Source organism: Nicotiana tabacum, chromosome 2 (genome assembly GCF_000715075.1).
Source record: "Nicotiana tabacum cultivar K326 chromosome 2, ASM71507v2, whole genome shotgun sequence".
In the NCBI taxonomy this organism is placed as follows: Eukaryota; Viridiplantae; Streptophyta; class Magnoliopsida; order Solanales; family Solanaceae; genus Nicotiana; species Nicotiana tabacum.
This window is the reverse complement of record NC_134081.1, coordinates 84,041,311-84,065,322: the sequence shown is the minus strand read 5'-3', so window position 1 is coordinate 84,065,322 and position 24,012 is coordinate 84,041,311. Positions and strand designations below refer to the sequence as shown.

Here is a 24,012-nt window from a genome sequence, read left to right as displayed (position 1 = left end):
CTTCTAAAGATATTGCCAAATTTTCGCGCGAAGTCACGTACCAAAAATAAGTGAAAGCATGGTACTCATGTGTACTTCAAGCCTAGTCTTGGAAATTAATATCCGACAAGTCTTGAAGTAGGGGGCATTTATAAGCATTTAAATTTTATTGGATTTAAATTCATAAAATAATTTGGACCATATAAAATTCAAGACCTTAGTCCAAACAAATATTGTGGCTAGTAAATTGGGCTAATTATTTAAATCCAATATATGTGTTGGGCTAGTCCATTTAATTGGACTATAAATTAAATGATAAGCCCACTTCAGTAGCCCAAGATCCAAATGGCTATTAGCCTATCTTAAAGCCCAAGCCCATGCCACGTATCAAGTGATGTGACAATCCAAGTCAAAAGAACAAGCCAATAAAATTATGCGACGTGTCAAGTGACGTGGCAATCCAAGCCAAATAAATGAGCCAATTAAATCATGCCAAATGTCTAGATGGTATTGGTAAGTTCAAACGGACCAATCAAATCGCAGAGCCACACAACTCCCTATAACTATAAATAGAGGTTTTCATAAAGCTAGAAGACACAAGAATTGATAACAAGAAGCAAGCAGAGAACTCGTGGATCAAACACTGCAGAATTCTCTAAAAGCTACAAGTTCAAGCACTCAAGCTACAAGTTCAAGTTCAAGATCAAGAACGAAGGCAAATTAAATACGAAGGCGTTCAAGATCAAATTATTTGTTCGTGATCAAATTCAAATTCAAGTTCAAGAAGGAGATTCAAGACCAAGCTTTACAAGCCCTTGAATCAAATCAAAGTCAAGCTCATTAAGATACTTTACATTCTTGAAGAATCAGAGGAATACCATAGAGATTGTAACACTTATCATTTATTAAAATCAAATACTACATTTGTACGCAATTTTTCAGTCTTGATTATTTATTTTCCTCGACACGAAAATTTGTTCTTACAAATTTCTGGCACGCCCAGTGGGACCATCTCTACCTCTCATCTCTTCAATTATCAAATTTCAAGAACACAAAAATGGCTCCTAAGAAGATCAACTTCAAACTCACTACTGCTACGGATTCCAAGTTTTCCTCTAATATTGAAAACTTGTTGGATGCTACTATGGAAAGCGTAGGACCCGTCACGAGGAACAAAGAAAACTTGTTGGGACGACAATAATTTCAAATGCCGTATGCATCAGTTCCTATCTTTGATTTTCGATCCTCAAAGGGGAAAAGATCCTTTTCAACTAATTTGGAAGAAGGAGCGAACATTGCTGAAATTGTTGAAAAGACATTGGCTCTACTTAGCCCGTCTAGATCTAAGAATCTCATCACACAAGATGATGATGATGTCTTGATCACTGGATCTGCTCCAATCACTCCATGTGAGTTATTCCACCCAAAGTATGGTGTAAGAGAAAATCCATGCTTTGGTCTACCATCCACGACAGTTATCCAAGCGATGGTGACTAACACTTCAACTGTTGAAGAATAACTCACAAATTTAACAAAGGCAATTAAGGGGTTAGCGAAGCATATGCAAGATCAAGATAATCAAATTGTCAAGCTGACAGATAGAGTTGAAAGCATGATGGAGGGATCTCAAGTCATGTCCCTGGAAAGCTCCCTATGATGCAAGATAAAGGAGACTCATCTGCAAGGCAGACAACGACTCCTAAAGAACTTCAGATTTTATCTGACGGGGTTATTCCCATTGACCAATTGAAAGACTTCATCATGGAAACCATCAAATATAAGTACGATGTTGCTTTCAAGTCTTCTCTCACATATGCGAAGCCATACACTACGAGAATTGATAGTTTGAAGATGCCTGCAGGTTATCAACCCCTAAAATTTCAACAATTTGATGGTAAAGAAAATCCAAAGCAACACATTTCACACTTCATCGAAACTTGTAATAATGCTGGAACCTATGGAGATTATCTTGTCAAGCAGTTTGTTCGTTCCTTAAAAGTAAATGCATTTGATTGGTACATTGATCTCGAGGCTGGTTTCATCGATAATTGGGAGAAACTTGAACATGAATTTCTCAATCGCTTCTATAGCACAAGGCGTACTGTAAGTATGGTTGAACTCACAAACACGCGTCAATGGAAGGATGAACCAGTCATTTATTTCATCAATCGATGGAGGAATGCAAGCCTCAACAGCAAAGACAGACTTAGTGAAGCTTTTGGGATAGAAATTTGTATCCAAGGAATGTATTGGGGACTTCGCTACATCCTATAGGGTATCAAGCCTAAGTCTTTTGAAGAATTGGCTACACATGCTCATGATATGAAGTTAAGTATTTCTTCAAGTGAAAATCAAGGGCCACCTGTTTATGAACCTCGCAAAGTGAAGGATAAACAAGAATTAAAGAAAGGAGGCAAGTTTGTGCCGAAGTCTGAGAGCAAGGAATCAATGAATGTTCATGCCTCGCCATTAAAGGTCACTACAAAAGTAAGTAAGAATCAAAGTGTGAAGACAACGTCCTTACAGGATAAAGTTGGCCGAAAGTTAACTCTGAAGGAAATGCAAGCGAACGAATATCCATTCTTGGACTCCGATGTCCCAGCAATTTTTGAAAAACTCCTTGAGTTAAATCTCATTGAGTTACTCAAAATAAAGCGGCCAGATGAAGCTGGAAGGACTAATGATCCAAATTTTTGCAAGTACCATCGGTTGATTGGCCACCCTATTGAAAAGTGCTTTATCTTCAAGGAGAAAATCACGAACTTGGACGCTAAAGGAAAAATCTTGCTTGAGTATGAGAAAGACAGTTCGAATCAAGTCTCTTTCATTTTTGGTTCACTTGATCCCATTGTCCTTTGTAATTTTGTCGAAGTACATGAATGTGATGGCATACAAACTACATTATCACCAAATATAATTAAAGTTGGTGACTTTGAACCTATTGATGTGAGCAAACCATTGCTTCTCCCTGTAGTATATAAACTAATAGTGGAGGAAAGATCTCAAGAGGAAAGTGATTCACGTGATGGTCAAACTGATGATGAAGGTTGGATTCTTCTGACTCGACGGAGATGCTGCAAGACAAGTTCACAAAGGGAGTGAAGTAAGCAATTGACTAGGGGAAAAATGGTGAAAAGACACAAGAAGAAAATGATAAAGAGGAATTGGAAGAAAACAAAAATGGAGGAGAATCACTTTCAAAGGCTACGTGGTCCAGTGACATTGGATGAATTCCTGCCAAACTTTTTATGCTCGCAAGCTTCCTATGAATATATCAAGGCCTCATGTTGTAAGTTAGATGAAGAAGAGACAAAGAAGGAAGATCCAGCATTGCTGCCGCCTCCCTTATCTGAAAAACTCACTGAGAATTCTGAAGAAGTGGACATTTGTGATGCAAAAATCACATTTACTAATGATGATCTTTTTCTTGGTGAAACACACCATAATCATCCCCTATTTTTGGCTGGCTTTGTGCGGGAACATAGAATAAGTAAAATTTTGATCGATGATGGATCCGCATCAATATTCTCCAATTCGTTCTGTCAAAGAGCTTGTACCAATGGATGAACTATATGGAAGTCATTTAATGATTCAAGGGTTCAATCAAGGGGGCAAAGATCTATAGGTTCCATCAAATTAGAAATCAATATGGGAGACTTGCATTCGAGTGCATGGATGCACGTGATCGATGCAAAAACCTCATATAATATCTTGTTAGGAAGGCCATGGATACACGAGAACAAAGTGGTTTCATCCACCTACTATCAATGCTTGAAGTATTGTGAAGATGGGGTCGAAAAGAAGATAGTTTCTGATGATAAGCCCTTTACCGAGGCTGAATCATACTTTGCCGATGCGAAATTCTACTTAAAGAATTATGTCTCAAAGGAAGTTAAGGTCGATGATGTGATGTTGACCAAAAGTATTGCAAAAAAGGTTGATGTCCCAGCTAGTAAGGCAAAGTTTTTAGTTGAAAAAAATCAGGTACTTTATGATAAGAACAAGATGAATGAGGCATCTTCAAGTAAGAGAGTGACTCTTGTTCTTCGCTATGTCCCAAAGGCAAGGAAGGTTGAAGATACGTCTTCTGAACTACAAGGTAATGTGTTAGGAGACTTGACCCTTCCTATCAAGCGAATTGATACAATTAAGTCACCTACAAAGTTGCTTAAAGGATTTGTCAAATCATCAAACCACAATTTGCTTCTAAATCTAGCACTTCCTGCAAAGCGCACAGATGAGGGCTTTGACCTAAATGCCTTCAAGTTGTTAGCAAAAGCTAGATATGATCTCAATGAACCATCCAAGTTGGGAAAGCTCCCGCCTGAAGCTTCAAACCCTACTCAAAATATGATGATGGAGAAAGGATACTCACTGAAGCAATCACGTAAAAGTTTGGGTTACAAACAACCCCCGCCAATCCATATCTCCATTAAAAGGGCAAGTTGTAACTACATTACTGTTAAAGAAGTGTCTATGACGCTTAATGAGAAGACTTCTGTGTTTGATCGACTTATGAAACCAAGGACCTTAGTCTTTGATAGGTTGGTACCATAAAAGAAGGAAAGCACGCGTCATGGAAGTAATAGAAGGATTGGAGCACCTATCTTCGCTAAAAAGAGACTTTGACCACAGACTGCCTAAGTCTAATTCCTTCTAGAATGGAGCGAGAGACCAAACTTGTAGTTTCATGCGGAGAGGTCCTCAAAGGAAAGTCTCATACTATAGTCCACACTAAAGAATGGGAGGAAGATGAAGAAAGTGTGGGGTCATCATATCATATCATCATTCACGACGAACAAAATGTTTTATCTTATACGGAAGTCGAGGAAAAGTTCCTCCATATTTGTATATGTCATCACATATCTTTCAATGATTGTGATCCTCAAGAGGATAGAGACTCTAAAGATGCACCATCTGGGTTTGAAGAAGGGGTGAAGACAACGGTTGATGCACTAAAAGAAGTTAATCTCAGAGTTGTTGAAGATCTAAAGCCCACATATGTAAATGCCTCTCTAACTAGTGATGAAGAGAGCAAATATATTGAGCTACTTAAGGAGTTCAAAGACGTATTTTCTTGGAGCTACAAAAAAATGCCGGGTTTAGTCCCCAAGGTGGTTGTTCATCATCTTGCTGTCAAACGAGGTGCTCGTCCCGTAAAGCTAGCACAATGCCGTTTCATACCTGAACTGGTTCCCATGATTGAAACCGAAGTTAACAAGCTTATTGAGGTTGGTTTTGTTCGTGAAGTTAAATATCCTACATGGATTTCGAGCATCATCCCTGTAAGAAATAAGAATGGCCAAATCCGAGTTTGTGTTGACTTTAGGGGACCTAAATAACGCTTTTCCTAAGGATGAATTTCCTCTTCCCATCTCGGAGCTCATGATTGATGCCACGATTGGATTTGAGGCGATGTATTTCATGGATGATTCATCTAGATATAATCAAATTTGCATGGCACCGAAGGATGAAGAACTTACCACCTTTCAAACCCCTAAAGGTATATACTGCTACAAGATAATGCCTTTTAGTTTGAAAAATGTTGGTGCTACATATCAACGTGCCATGCAAAATATTTTTGACGACAAGCGTCACAAAAACGTGGAGTGTTATGTTGACGACTTGGTGGTAAAGTCAAGGAAGAGAGATGATCACTTACAATATTTGAGGGTGGTATTCGAACGGCTTCGAAGATACCAACTCAAAATGAATCCGTTGAAGTGCGCCTTTAAGGTTACCTCTGGAAAGTTCCTCCGTTTTATTGTTCGACATCGAGGTACTGAAATTGATCAAGCTAAGGTGGATGCTATCTTGAAAATGCCCGAGCCTAAGGATATTCATGAATTAAAAAGCTTACAAGATATGTTGGCATATCTAAGATGATTTATTTTGAATCTGGCTGGAAGATGCCAACCATTTAGTCGCCTCATGAAGAAAGGGATTCCTTTTGAATGAGACCAAGCTTGCAGAAATGCTTTTGAAAGCATTAAGTCTTATCTGATGAAACCTCCAGTACTAGCAACCCCTATACCTAGAAAGTCATTAATATTATACATTTCAGCACAGAAAAGGTCAGTAGGAGCGCTTCTGGCTCAAGGAAACAATGAAGGCAAAGAAAATGCACTTTATTACTTGAGTAGGATGATGTCGCCAAATGAGCACAAGTATTCACCTATTGAGAAGTTATGTTTGGCACTTGTCTTCTCTATTCAGAAGCTGAAATATTACTTCCAAGCTCACGTTGTGCGACTCATCTCAAGAGCGAATCATATCAAATTTGTCATGTCTAAACCTGTCCTAAATGATCGATTAACGAGGTGGTACCTCCAATTTCAACAATTTGAAATTGTGTATGTTCCTCAAAAGACGATAAAAGTACAAGTATTAGTAGACTTCCTAGCTGACCATCCGATTCGAGATGATTGGGAGTTGTCTGATGAATTGCCTGATGAAGATGCAATAGTCATAGAAATTCAACCTTCTTGGAAGATATATTTTGATGGTGCTGCACATCGTGAAGGAGTTGGCGTTGGAATAGTGTTTATCACTTCTCAAGGATAAGTTTTGCCATATTCTTTCTCCTTGACACAACGGTGCACCAATAATGTTGCTGAATATCAAGCACTCATACTTGGGCTTGAAATGGATGTGGATATGAAACAATTGCAACCACAAGTATTTGGAGACTCCAAGTTAGTGATTAATCAACCTTTGGGTATTTATGAGGTCAAGAAGCCAGAGTTGGTCCCATATCACAAGTATGCTAAGAGACTGGTATGTTGGCTTGGAGAGGTAACTATTCAACACATGCCGAGAAAGGAAAATAAGAGAACTGATGCATTAGAAGCCTTGGCTTCTACATTATCTTTGCCTGATCAAATGCAAGTCGTTGTTTGCCAAAGATGGGTAGTTCCTCCACCAAATGACTACGAGGAAGAAGAAAGCAAAGTCGAGCATCTTGCTTCTGCTCTTGACGTTGAAATTAAAGATTGGCGACAACCATTAATTGATTATCTTTGTTATGGGATATTGCAAGAAAATCCCTATAGGAAGACTGAAATCCGAAGGAGAGGCCCTCGTTTTCTTTATTACAAAGATACACTCTATAGAAGATTATTTGACGGAGTGCTCTTATGTTGTTTGGGGGTCGATGAATCCCTCCAAGCCCTGCAAGAAGCACATTCTGGAGTATGTGGAGCACATCAATCTGGGCCAAAACTTCATTTTCACATAAAAAGAATAGGGTATTACTGGCCAACCATGGTGAAAGATTGTTTAGATTATGCTCGAAGGTGTAAATCTTGCCAATTCCATGCTAACTTCATACATCAACCACCTGAAGTATTACACCCAATTGTTGCCTCTTGGACATTTGATGCTTGGGGCGTAGATATTGTTGGCCCATTGCCAAAGTCTTCTGGTGGATATTTATACATTTTGGCTGCAACTGATTACTTCTCGAAGTGGGTTGAAGTTGTTTCTCTTAAGGAAGTAAAGAAGGAAAATGTGGCTAACTTCATCCGAGTCAATATTATATATCGCTTTGGCATTCCTCGATATATATTAACGGACAATGGTAAGCCATTTGATAACAAGTTGATGAATAAAATATGTGATCTTTTTAATTTTAAGCAATGCAATTCCTCCATGTATTATGCCGATGCCAATGGACTTGCTGAAGCATTTAACAAGACGCTCTGCAACTTGTTGAAAAATGTTGTCTCTAAGTATAAGAGAGATTGGCATGAGAGAATGGAAGAAGCTCTTTGGGCATATAGGACCACATATCGCACACCAACGCAATCGACTCCTTATTCACTTGTTTATAGGGTTGAAGCAGTCCTTCCACTTGAGTGTCAAGTCCTATCATTACGGCTTGACATTCAAGAAGTACTCACTGATGAAGAAAATGCTCGGTTACGCCTTGAAGAATTGGAAGCTCTTGATGAAAAGAGGCTAGAAGCTCAACAAAGCCTTGAATGTTATCAAGCTCGCCCGTATCGATCTTTTAACAAAAGGGTACGCCTTAGATCTTTCCAAGTGGGTGACCATATTCTTGTGGTCAAAAGGGCTATTATTACCTCTCGTCGATCTGGGGGGCAAATTCTCTGCTAAGTGGTATGGACCATATGTTGTACAAGAGGTATACTCAAGTGGCGCTTATAAGATAGTTGACTCAGAAGGTTTGCGGATTGGCCATATCAATAGGAAATTCATGAAGAGATACTATACTTAAAGAAAACAAATATGCTCCTTAACGCATGAACATAAACTGCATGTTACTCTTGGCCCGCAAGGGTATAAACTGTGCACGTCCAAAAAAAAGAGTGTGCTAGGTTGAAAACCTTGAAAGTGACGGCCTAGGAAAAAGTTAGGACATTAATAAAAAAAACTCACCCATTTCGAACTACGGAATGACTTGATCCTCTTCACCGAGGTACGTAGGCAGCTTAGAGTTCCATTTTAAGTTTAGTCATGAGTTTAAAAATACATATTACCTAAGGCATTATTCAGATGAGGCGTGATGGAATATAATTTGCTTGATTGACACTTAAAAATTAGGTGTACATGTATTCTTTCGTTGAACTCTCTATCTTATCTTGATTGCTCAATGGGGGCAAGCCTACCATGTCAATTTGAGGTCTTTGATGAAATGATTGTAGTTTCTTTAATAAGAGGCTAAGTAGTCAATTTGAAGTCTCCAATTCTAAGTCAGGCTAATTTTGCCAAGTCTGTTACATCATCAATTTGAAGTGTTCAAGCCTGCTAAGTCTCAAAGTAGCAGTGTTCAAGTCCGCCAAATCTTCAAATCCATAAAGTATTAAAAAATCTCACTTGTTACGAACTACGTAATGACTTGATCCTCTTCATAGAGATACGTAGGAAACTTAGAATTTTTATTCTAAGTTCAGTCACCTTAATAAAAAGAAAAAAGGGTTTTTTTAGAATCCGTGGATAAACTACCAAGTCTTGATCGTTGAAGCACATAAAAAAAAAAAGCAACAAAAGGGAACACTAATGAGAACACGCAATATAAAGTGAAACGAAAGAAGTTTTATTGCTAATGATAACATCTACTAAACAATAAAATGCAAGAAGAAAGGGAAACAACAAATAAAACAACGTTTATAGCCTAATCTAAACACAACTTGTAGTTGGCCAAATCCTTGAGCATAGATTTCAAGTATTTCTTCTTCTTCTCCAGATCGGCCAAGTCATCAGCAGCCAACAATGCATTGTAGCATGTGTCATACTTCTTTCTAGCAGTTGAGGCTCCTAACTTGGCTTCTTCAACTTCTTTCTCGACAACTCGTAGAAGCGCTTCTAAGTTCTTCTCTTTTTCATGGAGCTTTGCTATCTTCTCTTTCACTGTAACTAAGGATTAACGGATAGATGATACTTCTCTAGCCTTCTATTCTTCTTCAATCATGGCATTTGTAAGGTGTACCTCAACCTATGATATTTCAGTCTCTTCAACCTTCTCAGATAAAGCAGATCGTGTCTTGTTATATAAAGCAGCAAGCTCAAAAAGGGACTCCAGTAGGTTTCTCAAAGGGGAAATATCCACATAATCCCCATCCATTGCCTCAAGGATCACTTTAGTATTTTCTTTAAGCTCAGAGACCTTGTCTGCATCGCTACCTTTTAGCTTACGATGGATCGAAGTCCAAAGCTTAAATATAAACTCCTTTCGAATATCCAAGACAACATTCTTTCCATCAAAGACAGACGTTGCAATTGTTGGTCGTTTACATAAATCAAAGCCCAACTTTGCCCTAATTCCAACATAAGAAATAGAAGTTGCTTCTTGGTCTGCCTTAGCCGTGGAAGATGATTTCTGTGGGTTCGGTCCTGCTATAGACTCACCACTATCTTGTGTCCTTCCTCATTGCAACGCTCCAATGTTATTATCTTGCAAAAATAAAAAATAAAAATGTAAGAATACTTTAGCAAAGTCATTTGGACATGGTTAACAAAAATAAAAAGTTTATGTTTTCTTTTACCTTTTCGTTCCGAGCTGTTAGTGTTCTTGAAAGGCTATCAATGCTTTGGACCTCTACAACTCCTTCTGGGTTCGGAATTTTCTTTTTCCAACATTGATCTCCTTTGCTACTATCACTCTCCTCTTGGGATAATCGCTTGTTAGAGGCATCAATGACTATATCAAATGGAATGAAACTTTTGTCAACTGGAGCATGGATCTCTTCTCTTCAAACTTCTTTGTGTAGCATGGGTTCATTGCTTGCACGCATCTCAACTACCTTAGACTTTAAAGCAGGAAGCTTATCAATCACTAAGACATCCTTGTTGCGGTCTTGAAGGGTATTTGTGATTGGCTCAACAATATTTATCAAAAATTGTAAGTGGTCCTCAAGAAGGCTTCCATGCACCCTTGCCCACCAAGATCTATAGTTAGACGATGTAAACTTCTTCATGTTGAACCCAAAAGGAGGAAATACTACCCTTGACTTTGATCTAGGCACCACACAAATTTGTGCAAGTCTTAACCCTTCTTCTAATGAGGCCTCACGAAAATCTCGCACCGAGCGACCAGGGGTGTCTTGATAAAAACTAAATTGGCAGCTAAATCGATGAGGGCTGTAAGGTTAAATAATAAATTTGACTCCGTCCCTCAAAGGACGATAATTCGAGCGAATACTCATAAAGAAATTTAACTCGAACTTGTCTGCCTTGCCATCGTCATAGTAGTGGTACGGATCAGATCTGTATGGCACTGTCAAAGTCCAAGTGATATTTTCTCCATTATGAATATTCTTCCTTGCTTCCTTTTTCCCAAAATATCTAGCAGAGTCTTCACCGGAACATGCGCATTAAGAGGAACAACTGTCCCCTTTGCATACGGAAAATAAGTCTTAAAGTAATGGGCTAACCAACCATACACATAATGATCTAGAAAGCAAGTTTGGGCAGGATCAAGTAATGAGCACTTTGAAATCACATTCAAACCCTTATATATGCTAGCTAAGACCGGGACTATAAGGCTGACTCTTCGTTTACAAGTAATATGACACACGATCTTAAAGGTCGCAGGACAAATGAAGTCGCCTTCTTTTGACGGGAGCACAAAAATACATAACCAACAAGATAGAAAAGCATCCAAGTATGTCTCGTCTTTCTTGTCACCCATAACTCCCAGCTTATGGAATAAGGCTTCTTCAACAATCGACCAATTAACTGCTTCCTCTATGACTCCGGTAGGATTGTGCGTCGATTTCAAACGAGCAGACTTCTTTTCTTTCCTTAATGAAGGCTAAGTGTACTTCATTGTATTTCTGCATCAGAACTCTACCCATGTTTTCACAGAAACTTTCGGATCATTTCTATCTGCCTATCGGAGCTGATGGAAGGTGTCAAACAAATGCTCACAAGTCTGGGGAAGAAACCTTCTTCCTTTGTCGTACGTGTCTGTAAGCTCTTTAACATTTGGCACAACTTCCTCGTAAGGAGATCCTAATATAGGCAGACCGCCGATCTTATATAAATCCCAAAGTGATATGGATAGTTCTCTAATAGAGGTAAGTAATGTATTTGTGACATGGCACCATGCCTCACAGAAAGCCTGCATAATATTTGTATTACGGTCATATGTGAAGAGTGAAGCATATACGGCATCATAAACTCTTGCTCCCTCCAGGGTCAGACGACACCTACTTAAGACGTCTTCTGCTCATTCCCAGTAGCCAGGAACGTAATGAAATTCACCGCCGAACGGAAAATCATCACCCCAATAAGTTTCCTTGTTAATAATTCTCCGCCCCAGGCATGGTAAGGTACTCGCGACATTCCAAGTATGATAATTAGTGGTGCAAAGCATCTATGTCTTGGGAGGATGGCTATTGTATTCAAGTGTCCAGTCTGCCAAATAAGGTGGGTCCCTCAAAAGTACCCATGAAGCTGCAGCATATTAGCCGACTAGTGGCCTATCAACTGGTAACCTTGTCTCTACCTTGCTTCCCTTATGGTCCGAAATAACAAGATATTGCGAATTAGAGGAAGAAAGCCTTGAGTCTTTGAAGTAAACCATGTTTAGACTACAAAAAGAGAGAAAAGTATTTATTAGCACTTGACTTAGAAGTGTTATAATCATGGCCTTAAATCCATAATATAATGTGTCATATCTCAAGACTAATCCTACCAAGCATGAGAAGGGCAAAATCTTTGGCTTGGACGGTGTAATGGTGTAATACTCCTCATTACGAAAAAGGGTAATTAAGTAATTCACCCCAAAAAATAACTAATAAACAAAACAAAATACAATATAAGATGAAATAGGAGCAAAGCCCTACGCTAACAGAAACAAAAGAATAATGAGGAAAGCAACTTTACTCGGTAGAAGCAAAACGGACAGAGGCGATCAAAAGCAACCACAAAGTGGGTTTACTCTGTTCTAGCAAAGGGATTTACAGAGAAGGAGAACAAGCTAGGTAATTAAATTCTATAACTTTTCCATGGTAATATGATTCCTTTACTTAATACTTAGCACACTATTAGCTATTACTTCGTTAACTAAGGGAAGAAACAACAAAATTCAAGTTACTTTTAATCTATACAAACAATTGAATTTTATATACATGATTCTTATAGGAATGAGTAGATATAATTTTGGAATTTGGATTAAGAATTTGAAAGATAAAATTTAAAAAATTAGGAGAAATTCATGAGACTTTTCCCTGAATTAACTGGGCATATCATATGAATAAGTTGTGTTTAATAGATTTTGAAGTATTCTAAACTAACAGTAGCGTTAGTAAGTATAAATTAACGAATTAAGAGTCAAACATGAACCCAAGGGTTGGGTATTCTAAATTAGCTATGAATTAGCTAAAACAAGAAAATTAACACGAGATCGATATAGATGTGATTATAGATTGATTGAAGAAAATCGTACAGATCGTTCGAGATGACGAGTTTGATATTTTGCATGAAGTACTGTGAGTAGTAATCTTACCGCAATTTGTATTTTCATAACTTTCATGATTTACACATGATTTTTAATATGAATATATTATCGATTATTTTGAGTTGCATGTGGGACAAGTCTTTTACTCGATATGATACTGAAATAGTTATTTGAGATGATTACTGTTGTTTTAAATATTTCTGTTGTCACTAGATATATTTTACCATTACTCGAATTTACTGTTAACGAAATAAAATTTCATGATTTGATAAGAACCGATATGCCCTACATTATTTTAAAATATTTTCCTACGAGTATATGTGGATTACAGAGACAAGTATAAATGGGAGTAGACTTTGAAGGATCCCCTAGCTAACGGCGGGTTCATTAAACCTGGTGCACCTTGTAATTATCGATTACCATTATAGCCCTCGCTAGTGGGAAGGTACAACTAGCATACCGTTACCGATTTTCCTCAAGTAGGGACTACTGTTATATTTGACTTCTTGCGAAGAAGTCCATAGTTATACCGATAACATGATCCATTCATTGAAACCTCCCAAACATCAATATTGATATTACACAGTATTTACCGAGCTTATTACCAAATTGTCAATTGATTTATATTTCATGAAAAATATGATGATACTGATTATTATTTATTATTTCTGAAAGGGAATTCTTATGATATTTTCTGTTTAATATATATACTAACATATTTTCTGACTTGTGTTCAATAAAAACTGTTGTGGTTAAGTGTTATTACTCACTGAGCTAGCGACTCATTCCCCGGAAATTTTCTTACAGAGACAGTAGTTGACGCGAGCGAGGCTTTCGTTAATTAGAGCGCACAGGTTGATAGTTCTTGGTGAGCCTCGCACTTGTTCGCGTAGGCGGAGATTTTATTTATTGTTATGGTCTTTTCTTTGAACTCTTAGAGTCGCTCCATAGTCATTCTTTTAGTGTCATGAATATTCTTTTGTTATTATAGACTTATGTTGAGTATCGCTCTTTATTATCAAAGTTGGAGATAAATTAGTATTTCTAACTGTTAGTGGGTGGACTATTAATGGTAGACAGTGGTTTGGGTTAATTGATAAAGTTATTATTGTTTGGATTGATATTAGGATGTTTGGTTGTTTATTTGAGACCGGAAATTTTTTGGGATAGTCCAAAAATAGGGAAAACTCTGTCCGATTTTCTATAAAATACTGATGAGACTTACTTGGGGGCACTTGCTCCTAAGTGTCGGTCATGATCCTAAATTGGGTCGTGACAAAGTTGGTATCAGATCTTAGGCTTTAAGTCCCGAGTTATGGAGCAATGTTTAGTAGAGTCTTGTTCATGGGTATGTAGGCGCCCATACTTATGATCTTGAGGCTACTGAACATCTATGAATGTTTTCCCTTCTTTTATTCTTTGATCGTGCGTTAAGATAACTTGAGATTGACTTTGGAGTATTTCTTTCGCAGATGGCTAGGACACGCACACCCTCATCTGCTAGACGTGGTGTTAGACGTGGTACTACCCGAGGTGGCAGACAAGTTGGGACTCATCATACTAGAAGACAGGCCGCTCCTCAACCTGAAGTTGAGAACATGGGTCAATCCCAAGCTACTATGCCAGATTAAGTGCAAGAACAGGGGGTTCAAGATGCTTCATCACCAGTGCCAACTGTTGTACCTATTGTTGCCTTATATGCAGATACAATGGAAAGGTTATTGAATTTGTTAGAGGCATTGGTGCCTACTCAAGGTGGAAGTTCAGCTCCTCAGGCTACTTTATAGACACAAGCACCTGCACAGACTCAGACTTTCGGAAATAAGGAAGTATCCCTACAAGAGTTCCTGAAATTGAAATCACCAAAATTCACAGGTTCTGATAATTCAGCAGATCCTCAAAGTTTCTTGGATGGGACACTCAAGGCATTGCGTGCTCTAGGATGTTCTAGTGAGAGGGCCGTGGAGCTCACAACATACAAGCTAGAGCATATGGCTAACACATGGTATGAAAGTATATTGCTAGGAAGGCCAGCAGGAGCAGCCCCACTGACATGGGACGAGTTCAGTAAGTAGTTTATAGATCATTTTCTTCCAGATAGCCTGAGGCAAAAATATGCTAGAGACTTTGAGAGATTGGTTCAGATTCCAGATATGGATGTGTCAACCTACAACACGAAGTTTTGTAATCTGGTGAGATATGCTCCTTAATTAGTACCTACCCATGAAGCTCGAGTTCGGAGGTTTGTTGAAGGGTTGGTTGGTCATCCATACACTGCAGTAGCCCTACAGATGAAGACTTTGTCCTACATTGATGCAGTCGATCTCGCTAGAAAAATTGAAAATAAGGGACGTGATGAGCGTGCAACTAGTGAATTACGTAAGAAGGCCAAGACAAGAGGATCTTTCAATGGCGATTTTTGTGAAAATCGCAGAGCGGGAAATCAGGGACAATAGCAACAGGGTTCTCAGACAGGGACACATTTATCTTCACAGTCCGCATACAGACCACATTACAGATAGGGTACTAGGGGACCATCATCATCATCTGGACATCGTAATTCTGGGCAAATATATGCCACTGCTCCAGTCTGCCAGACCTGTGGTAGATCATATTTGGTCCAGTATAGTGTTCTGACTGGAGAGTGCTTTCGATGTGGCCAGTTGGGACATAACTTGAGGGATTGCCCTCAGTCTCCAAGGAATTTCAACCAGGCTTCTACTCAGTCAGTTGCACCTACTCATACTACTCGTAATACCTTAGGTTCTACAGGTACAGGAAATAAAGGTCGAGGTGCTGGAGATCGTGCTATTGTGAATAAAGGACAAGGGAATGCTGGTAGAGGTCAGGCGAGAGTTTTTGCATTTACTAGACAGGATGCTCAGGCCTCAAATGCAGTGGTTACATGTATTCTTTCTATCTGTTCATTTGATGCACTTGCGTTGATTGATCTGGGATCTACTCACTCCTATGTGTCCTCGTACTTTGCTTTGAGGTTTAGTAGACAACAAGGTCTATTGAATGATCCTTTTTCTAGTTGCTACTCCTGTTGGGGAGTCTTTATTAGCTGAATATGTGTGCAGTGCTTGTCAGATTCGGGTTGAGGGTAGAGATACTCTAGCTGACCTTATTGTACTTGATATGATTAATTTTTACATGCTAATGGGAATGGATTGGTTATCTTCTTGCTATACTATCGTCGATTGTCATTACAAAAAAAGGGCAATTAAATAATTCACCCAAAAAAAAAATATCTAATAAAAAAAATACAATATAAGATGAAATAGGGGCAAAGCCCTACGCTAACAAAAACAAAAGAATAAGGGGCAAGCAACTTTACTCGGCAGAAGCAAAACGGAAAGAGGCGATCAAAAGCAACCACAAAGTGGGTTTACTCTGTTCTAGCAAAGGGATTTACAGAGAAGGGGAAGAAGCTAGGTAATTGAATTCTAAAATTTTTCCATGGTAATCTGATTCCTTTACTAAAAATACTTAGCGCACTATTAGCTATTACTTCGTTAACTAAGGGAAGAGACAACAAATTTCAAGTTACTTTTAATCTAGTACAGACAATGAAATTTTATATAAATGATTCTTATAGGGCTGAGTAAATATAATTTTGGAATTTGGATTAAGAATTTGAAAGATAAAGTTAAGGAAGTTGGGAGAAATTCATAAGACCTTTCCGTGAATTAATTGGGTATATCATATGAATAAGTTGTATTTAATAGATTTTGAAGTATTCTAAACTACCTATAGTGTGAGTAAGTATAAATTGATGAATTAAGAGACAAACATGAACCCAAGGGTTGGATATTCTAAATTAGCTAAAACAAGAAAATTAACACGAGATCGATATTGATGTTGTAACGACCCGAACGGTCATTTTGAGCCCTAGCACATCGTTCGGTGATTTGAGGCCTTGAGTAGCTTCACTTCAGGTATTATGACTTGTACGCGCGGTTGGAATTTAATTTTGGGAAGCCTTGAGTAGCTTCACTTTAGGTTTGAGGCCTTGAGTAGCTTCACTTCAGGTATTTTGGGATTTTTGAATAAATGGCCTCATAATCGGGAATTGAAGGTTCCAACAAGTTCGTATGATGATTTTGGACTTGGGCGTCTGTCCGGATCGGGTTTTGGATGACCCGGGAGCGTTTCGACGCCTATTATGGAAGTTGGCATTTTGGAAGAATTCCATAAATTTGGGTTGAAGTGCATTTCAATGTTATCGATGTAAGATTGGGATTTTGAGCCTGGGAATAGCTCCGTATGGTGATTCTGGACTTAGGGGCGCGTCCAGAAGTGGATTTGGAGGTCTGTAAGTTGTTTCGGGATCATTTGGCGAAAAATAAAAATTTGAAGGTTTTTGAAAAGTTTGACCGAGAGTGGACTTTTTGATATCGGGGTTGGATTCTGATTCCGAAAGTTGGAGTAGGTCCATAATGTCAATTATGACTTGTGTGCAAAATTTGAGGTCAATCGGATGTGATTTGTTAGGTTTCGGCATCGAAGGTAGAAGTTTGAAGTTCTAAAGTTCATTAAGCTCGAATTGGGATGCGATTCATGATTTCGATGTTGTTGGGCGTGATTTGGAGGCTTGACTAAGTCTGTGTTGCATTTTAGGAATTGTTGGTATAATTGGTTGAGGTCCCGAGGGCCTCGGGTGGATTTCGGAAGGTTAACAGATCGATTTTTGGACTTAAGAATTTCTGAAGCTTAATGCTTCTGGTGTAATCGCACCTGCGTGACTTTGGCCGCAGGTGCAAGATCGTGGGTGTGGCAAATTTCTCGCAAAAGCGGAGAAGTCCAGCAAGGGGGAGGACCGCAGGTACGGAGTTTTGGCCGCATCTGCGCAAGCACAGAAGCGGAAGAAAGCGTAGGAACGGAAGGGGAGCTCGCACCTGCGATGTAGCAAAAGCGGGGAATCTTCTGTAGGTGCGAGGCATTATGTTTGGGTGAGTTCCGCAGAAGCGGAGGCGTGGTCGCAGAAACGACGCCGCACGTGTGGCTACTGTTCCGCAGGTGCAAAAATATCGGTTGGGCAGATTGATTTAAGAACGGGACTTGACTCATTTTTCTCCCAGTTTTCACTTGGTTGGGCGATTTTTGCAGAGCTTCAAGGGGATATTTTCATCAAGCAAAACAAGGTAAGTGATTTCCACTTATTATAGGTTAAATACATAGTTTGTATAAGGATTTAAACATGTAAATTAGTAAAAATTGCGGGACATTTGGTAGAAAACCTAGAATTTGGTACTTTTGGATTTTGACCACGAATTTGGGCATTGAATTGAGAATAAATTATATATTTGAGTTCGTGAGGTTATGGGTAAAGTTTATCTTCAAAAACTTTCAGAATGCAGGCACGTGGGCCCGAGGGTGATTTTATCAACTTTTCGAGTGGTGTTGGAAATTTGTTTAAACCGAATTGTTGTGAAAATTAGAATATATTTTTATGGGTTTGCACATTTTTTGACTAGTTTTAGAGTGTTGGGCATCAGTTTGAGTTGTTGGAAAGGCTTGGGAGCTGGCTATGGAACTTCAGAGCGAAGTAAGTTTCCTTTCTAACCTTGTAAGAGGGAATTTACCCCATAGGTGAAATAATTCAATATGTGCTCCTATTAGTGGGGGCTACGTACGCACGAGGTGATAAGAGTTCGTGCGTAGCTACTATTATATGTAATAGTCCGGATAGTGTAGGATCCAAATCATGCTATACTTGCGATGTTTGCAACCTTTTTGTTAATTTGATTTGCTTAAATCACATTGAACATGGTAAAGGAATTTTAAAAGGATAAATATTCGTTCTCTTGACCGTTAAATGAGAATTTGGCATTTTCATGAATAATTGCCCCTTAATAAATTCTTAACTTGGTTGTTTGAATGTGTTTATCGTTTTGTGGAGCAAGCCGAATGCCTCGGCAGATGTAATAGATGCGTCTATGGTTCGCGTCGTTTGACCCTCGGCAGCGCACATTTTAAATATTTATGTTGGAGCGGGCAGTACGACCTCGGCATGATTTGCGCATGATTGAATTGATTGCTTTGGAATTTACAATAAATGATATTGCCTCCTTGGCCTGAGATAAATTGTTAAATAATGGGAAATAAATTTGGAGATTTATTAATTATAAAAGAACTGCTTACTTACTTCAAAATATTGAGCTTTCAACCGTTTTATATAATCCATGCTTAATTATATCAATGATATTTTATTTATAGCCCATAGTAATTGTCGAAGTCGACCCCTCGTCACTACTTTTTTGAGGTTAGGAGGGATACTTACTGGGTACGCGTTGATTTATGTACTCATACTACACTTGTTGCATATTTTTGTGCAGGTACATATATGCTTAGTGACCTTGTGGGCGCAGAGGGCGCGGTTATGGAGGGGACTTAGGTGAGCTGCATTCTATACTACGATCCACAACCAGCAGAGTTTCCTTCAGAGTATTTATATTTTCCCAGTTCAAATTTATATTCCGGACAGATGTTGTATTTTATTTTGCATTCCTAGTTGAGGCTCATGCACTTGTGACACGGGGTTTTGGGGTGATTATGGGTTGTCCTGTATTGAAGTTGTAAAAAAAATATTATTATTTATTTTGTAAATTCCATCTTTTACTTTTTAATTTAAGGAAATATGATTTCAAAAATATTAAAATGAGAACAAAATTAAGTATTTATTTTTGGCTTGCCTGATGTCCGGCGCCATCGCGACCTTTAATGGATTTTAGGTCGTGACAACATGGTATGAGAGCACTAGGTTCACTTAGGTCTCACGAGTCATGAGCGAGTCTAGTAGAGCCTAGCGGATCGGTACGGAGACGTCTGTACTTATCTTTGAGAGGCTACAGGACTGTTAGGAGCACTTCCCTTCTTGATTCCTCATCGTGCGATTTGATTCCTTTGAGGTTTACGCCTTCATTTCCTTCTTATTCAATCTTATGCGACGTGAAGCGCTTGTTCTAAATTTGAAATCGAGGAATTGTAATGGCACTACAGATGTGGTGCAGGATGTTTCTCCCTGCGTATTTGCTTTGGCCCTTGTCGTCACCGTGCGGAAGGCCGCTCTGTCATTTCAGCTCAGTATCAGTATTACCTAAGGTTTTGAGATTTGGCATTGATTGTTATGATGATTCGTGCGTTTCTATCGCATAGTATTTGTGTAATGGTAGGATGCTTGTCTATGCGTTGAGTAGTTAATGACTTGGAAGGAGGTTTACTCAGTGCATGATTCAAAGATTCGGTATATTATTTCCGGCGGAGGAAAGGCAACCAGACTATAAATGTTCAGGTTTGGGTTGATGGAGTAACGGGACTTGGTATTTTCGAGCGTGGTGGAATTTTCATCTGTGATGTGGTGTCGTCGTCCCTGTTGAACGTGTTAAGGTTCTTAGGTGTCATGGTCTTCATCAATTTACCTTCGGGGCAGAGTCGTGTGAGATGGTATCGGAGAAGCGGTTGTCAGAGACAACGGAGTGCAGTAATTCCAGAATTTAAATGGGTATTTCTAATGTTGACGGCTCAAGGAAGATGATCTTCGGATGGGTTTAAACTTGGTAGCAATCTATTGGTTCAAGTGCTACAAAGATAGATATTGAGTTAAGGCAACAATTGGGCAACGAAGGATGAGGAAGTACATGTGGGAGGTGTCTTGCAGTGGTTAAATTTCTAAAAGGCCAAGTGTGAGAAACAAAAGTCGGGTAGTTGCTTAAAGGAGAGGGGTTGACCAAAGTGGGAGATTGGTAGAGTAGCATATGAGTTCTGTGGTAGGATGACTATATGCCTTGGGGGAAGTTAGAGTGATTTGGGATTCATGGTGGACAGTGACTAGGTCTACAGGCTTAATTTGGAATATTGGCTGCTATATTGAGGAAGATTGGGTGTGATAAGAGGGAGTTGCTTAATATGAAGAAGGATACAACATGACTTTGGATTAGAATGTGTTGTAGCACCTCTAGTTGATGTCAATGAGGAGCGAACGGACTTGTACAACTGGTGAATGAATACGGGCTCAGGGTGGTTTATTGATTTCGTAGTAATTGTACTCGGTGCAGCACTGTTGGAAGATGTCGGCATGTAATTTCCACAGGTGGGTTATCTCCTGTGAGAGGTTAGCGGTTGTGTGGTGTTGACAAAGCTTTTGCGAAGTATTCTACTGGCTATCTGGTAAGAGGTCGGATATGTAAATGTGGCTAGTGATTCAGAATGTTCATGAAGTGTTAACGGAAGGATTTCGAGGAATTTTGGTGAGTTGATTGTGCAAAAATCATGTCAATGAGGGATAAGGAATCTGGTGGGTTCTAGAGTTATGCAATAGTAGCTTCAATCTAAGTGGGAGAGCCCCACCGTCTATGATTGGATTGCGTAGTTGTCAACTTGTGCGATTTCTATTTATCGGAGTATAGGTGGGTTATTATGACTAAGGAAAGAAAATACCGGTGGTAATTTGAGCAAAGGATTTTAGGAATGTATGTTATCTTTGGCCTTATCGGTCCATGTTCAGGCTTTGGGAAGACTCAGAGCTTATGCTTCGTATAGATGTGAAGTACAAGGAAAGTGATCTAGCCGGGTGCTCTTTTGAGAAAGTGTTCATGTGCTAGCAAGGCCTTGGAGTTGGTTATATTCAGGACCAAGCCAGAGTATGTGACTCTCAACAATAGTCCTAGTGGATTCAAAAGTTAAAATGCGGTGCCTCAAGATTTAGAGTTCGTAGTATGGTTAAGTATCGAGCTTTTGAAATGGATTATATAAAGGGCCGGGAGTGTTCTACGTTATCTTCGGTCTGCGATGTAGCATTGGAGGAATGGGGGAAAGTAACTTTGGATTCGTAGAGAAATTATCAGAATGGGTGTACCAGTTGAAGATGTGAATATGCGCACATGGAGGGTATGAGATGGTTCGTGGGTTTTGCGACAACGTGGTCTCGTGAAATAAGGTCACTCAGGATGAGTGCGGATTTGGGTTCGTTATGTTTTAGATGTAGCTATTATTATTCCTAAGGCAAGTCCAGGTAAATTAGAAGTCAGATCAGTTAGCAATGGTTGAATCGGCATAATGATCGGGTCCTTCACGTGTTAAGTTTTACAAGTGGTTGAGGCGGTATGTGCGAGGCTTGACAGCCGCCGTAATTTGATTTATTTGGAGGTATTCGGTTATTATGGCCTGTTATGTGTAGATGGATCCCGGAAGGGACATGGTGGTTTAGACCACTACTTGGGGTTGTATTTTCTGCGGTTATGAGAATCCAGTCACGTGTTGCAATGGTTCTCCTGAAATGAGTCAAGTGAGAGGTTCCTATATGATGAAGTGTGTATTCTATTAGTAGTTCAGGAGTTATGATGAAATTCTTGTACTCTTGCGCATTGGCATGATTAGGTGCAGTGGGAATTGGAAGTTGAGTATCAAGTTTGCGGTTCGGTGTTGACAAGAATGCCACAAGCTCGGATGAACAAGAAAAGGAATTCAGATGGTTAGAGTAAGCTGGCATTGTCTTTAGCGTCACCTAAGATCGGTGTCCTGTGTATGAGGCTTTGCGTACTGATTTGCGGATTCTTGATTTGCTTTACAAAATTAGTATGGCCGTTGGTATGGATGTGTAGACTTGTTATCTGGTGCGGAGGGTCGTGGGAGCATGTCCCACGGGAAGATTATATAAGTGTGACTGTAGTCACTTGCTTGATTGAAGATTGAAACCAAGTATGGAGATTGTGGTACTATCGCTAATTTGAGAATATATGCCTGAAGGGCGCTCGGTTCATTTGATTGTGGACTGTGGAAGTTTGTTCTGAATTTGACGGTTGTTCTTGTGTGTCATGGAAATATGGATCCTTCAAAGGTTATTAGCCCAGTGCGGTACGATCAGAATCGGCTTAAGGTCTGTGGATGGATCTAATGTGAATGTGGGCATCAGGTCGGATGTGTTCATTTCAGCATAGCGTTGTTTTCGAAGGGTTCTTCGGGCCTTGGATGTTATTTCTGTTGTCGGCCCTTCCGTGTAGTATCTATTGTGCCAGGGGGGTTGTGAGGCGGTTTGATTATTCGCAATCGTATTGAGATCCCGTATAATTTGTGGTGTTATATGAGCAGGATGGCTCTCGAGATGCAGATCATTTATTGCACCTTAGTTGTGCTTGAGTTTTGTAGCTTATGGCGCTATTTGTCTCCCCAGGGATAATATTATGCACTTGGAGTGCTTGTGGTCGATATTCGAGTATTTCGTAGATAAGAGCATTTTAGCTGGGTAAAGTATCTCTTTATACGGTATCATGTATGGATCGGGTTGCACGCCGCAACAGTGTGATGTGAGTACAACTCCCCCTATATCTATTATTGTGTGTTTTGCTTCTCATTTTCTGAGGAAGGTTCATAACATTTTTTCGGTGGTTTAAATTAGTTACGTGGGTCGAGTAGTTCTTTCCAGAGTTCGTTTTCTTTATGTATCACATTCGAGTTTGTAGCTTGTGGGCACATTGTGGCATCATACGAGGCCTTTGGCAGTGTCTGAGGTGGCTTATTACCTGAGCAGCTTGTACTGAGTGAGACGAGATTATTGGACCTGGGATCAGTGCGATCAGGTTTATATGAAGCATATTAAAGAGTAAATATTGTTATTCACTCCAGAATGAGGTAATGGTTCTTGTCGGGAGGAGAGACTCCGTAAATTGTAATTCGGTAGGTGGTTATGAGTTCTACACATCTTCTCTATTGTGGCATTTCAAGAATTGGGACAAGACTTATATGTGTCATGAGGTGTGTTGTGAGCATCAGATTCGTGGGATTTCGGCTATTGTTGTCAGAGGATGTTATTATGGTCATGTGAATAATGTGGTGCATGGTGTGAATTCAGTGAGAGTATACAATCATGTATTGGTACATCGCGTAGTGATTGAAGCGGTGTTCGTATGTTGGAAGCAGGCCTAGTAGAGAATTTCGGATGTTGGAATTTGGCTCTAAGGCTTATTTGCCTAAATAAAGGGGAGGATCTTCAGATTTGCTCGAGCTAATATGCTCAACTGAGTTGTGGTAGCACGGGTAAGTGTACGAGGTGTTAAACAGAGCAGTTCTTGACACGTTCGAGGACGAACGTATGTTTAAGTGGGAGA

General features: G+C 39.4%; 1 protein-coding gene across 1 annotated transcript; it reads left to right on the top strand.

Moving 5' to 3' along the window:
* The first annotated feature begins 3,627 nt into the window (after positions 1-3,627).
* On the top strand, positions 3,628-5,865 carry LOC142167015 (uncharacterized). Its single transcript, XM_075227166.1, has 3 exons — positions 3,628-4,527; positions 4,872-5,210; positions 5,335-5,865. Exons 1-3 carry the CDS (start codon positions 3,628-3,630, stop codon positions 5,863-5,865), a joined length of 1,770 nt encoding a protein of 589 aa, XP_075083267.1.
* The last annotated feature ends 18,147 nt before the right edge of the window (positions 5,866-24,012 follow it).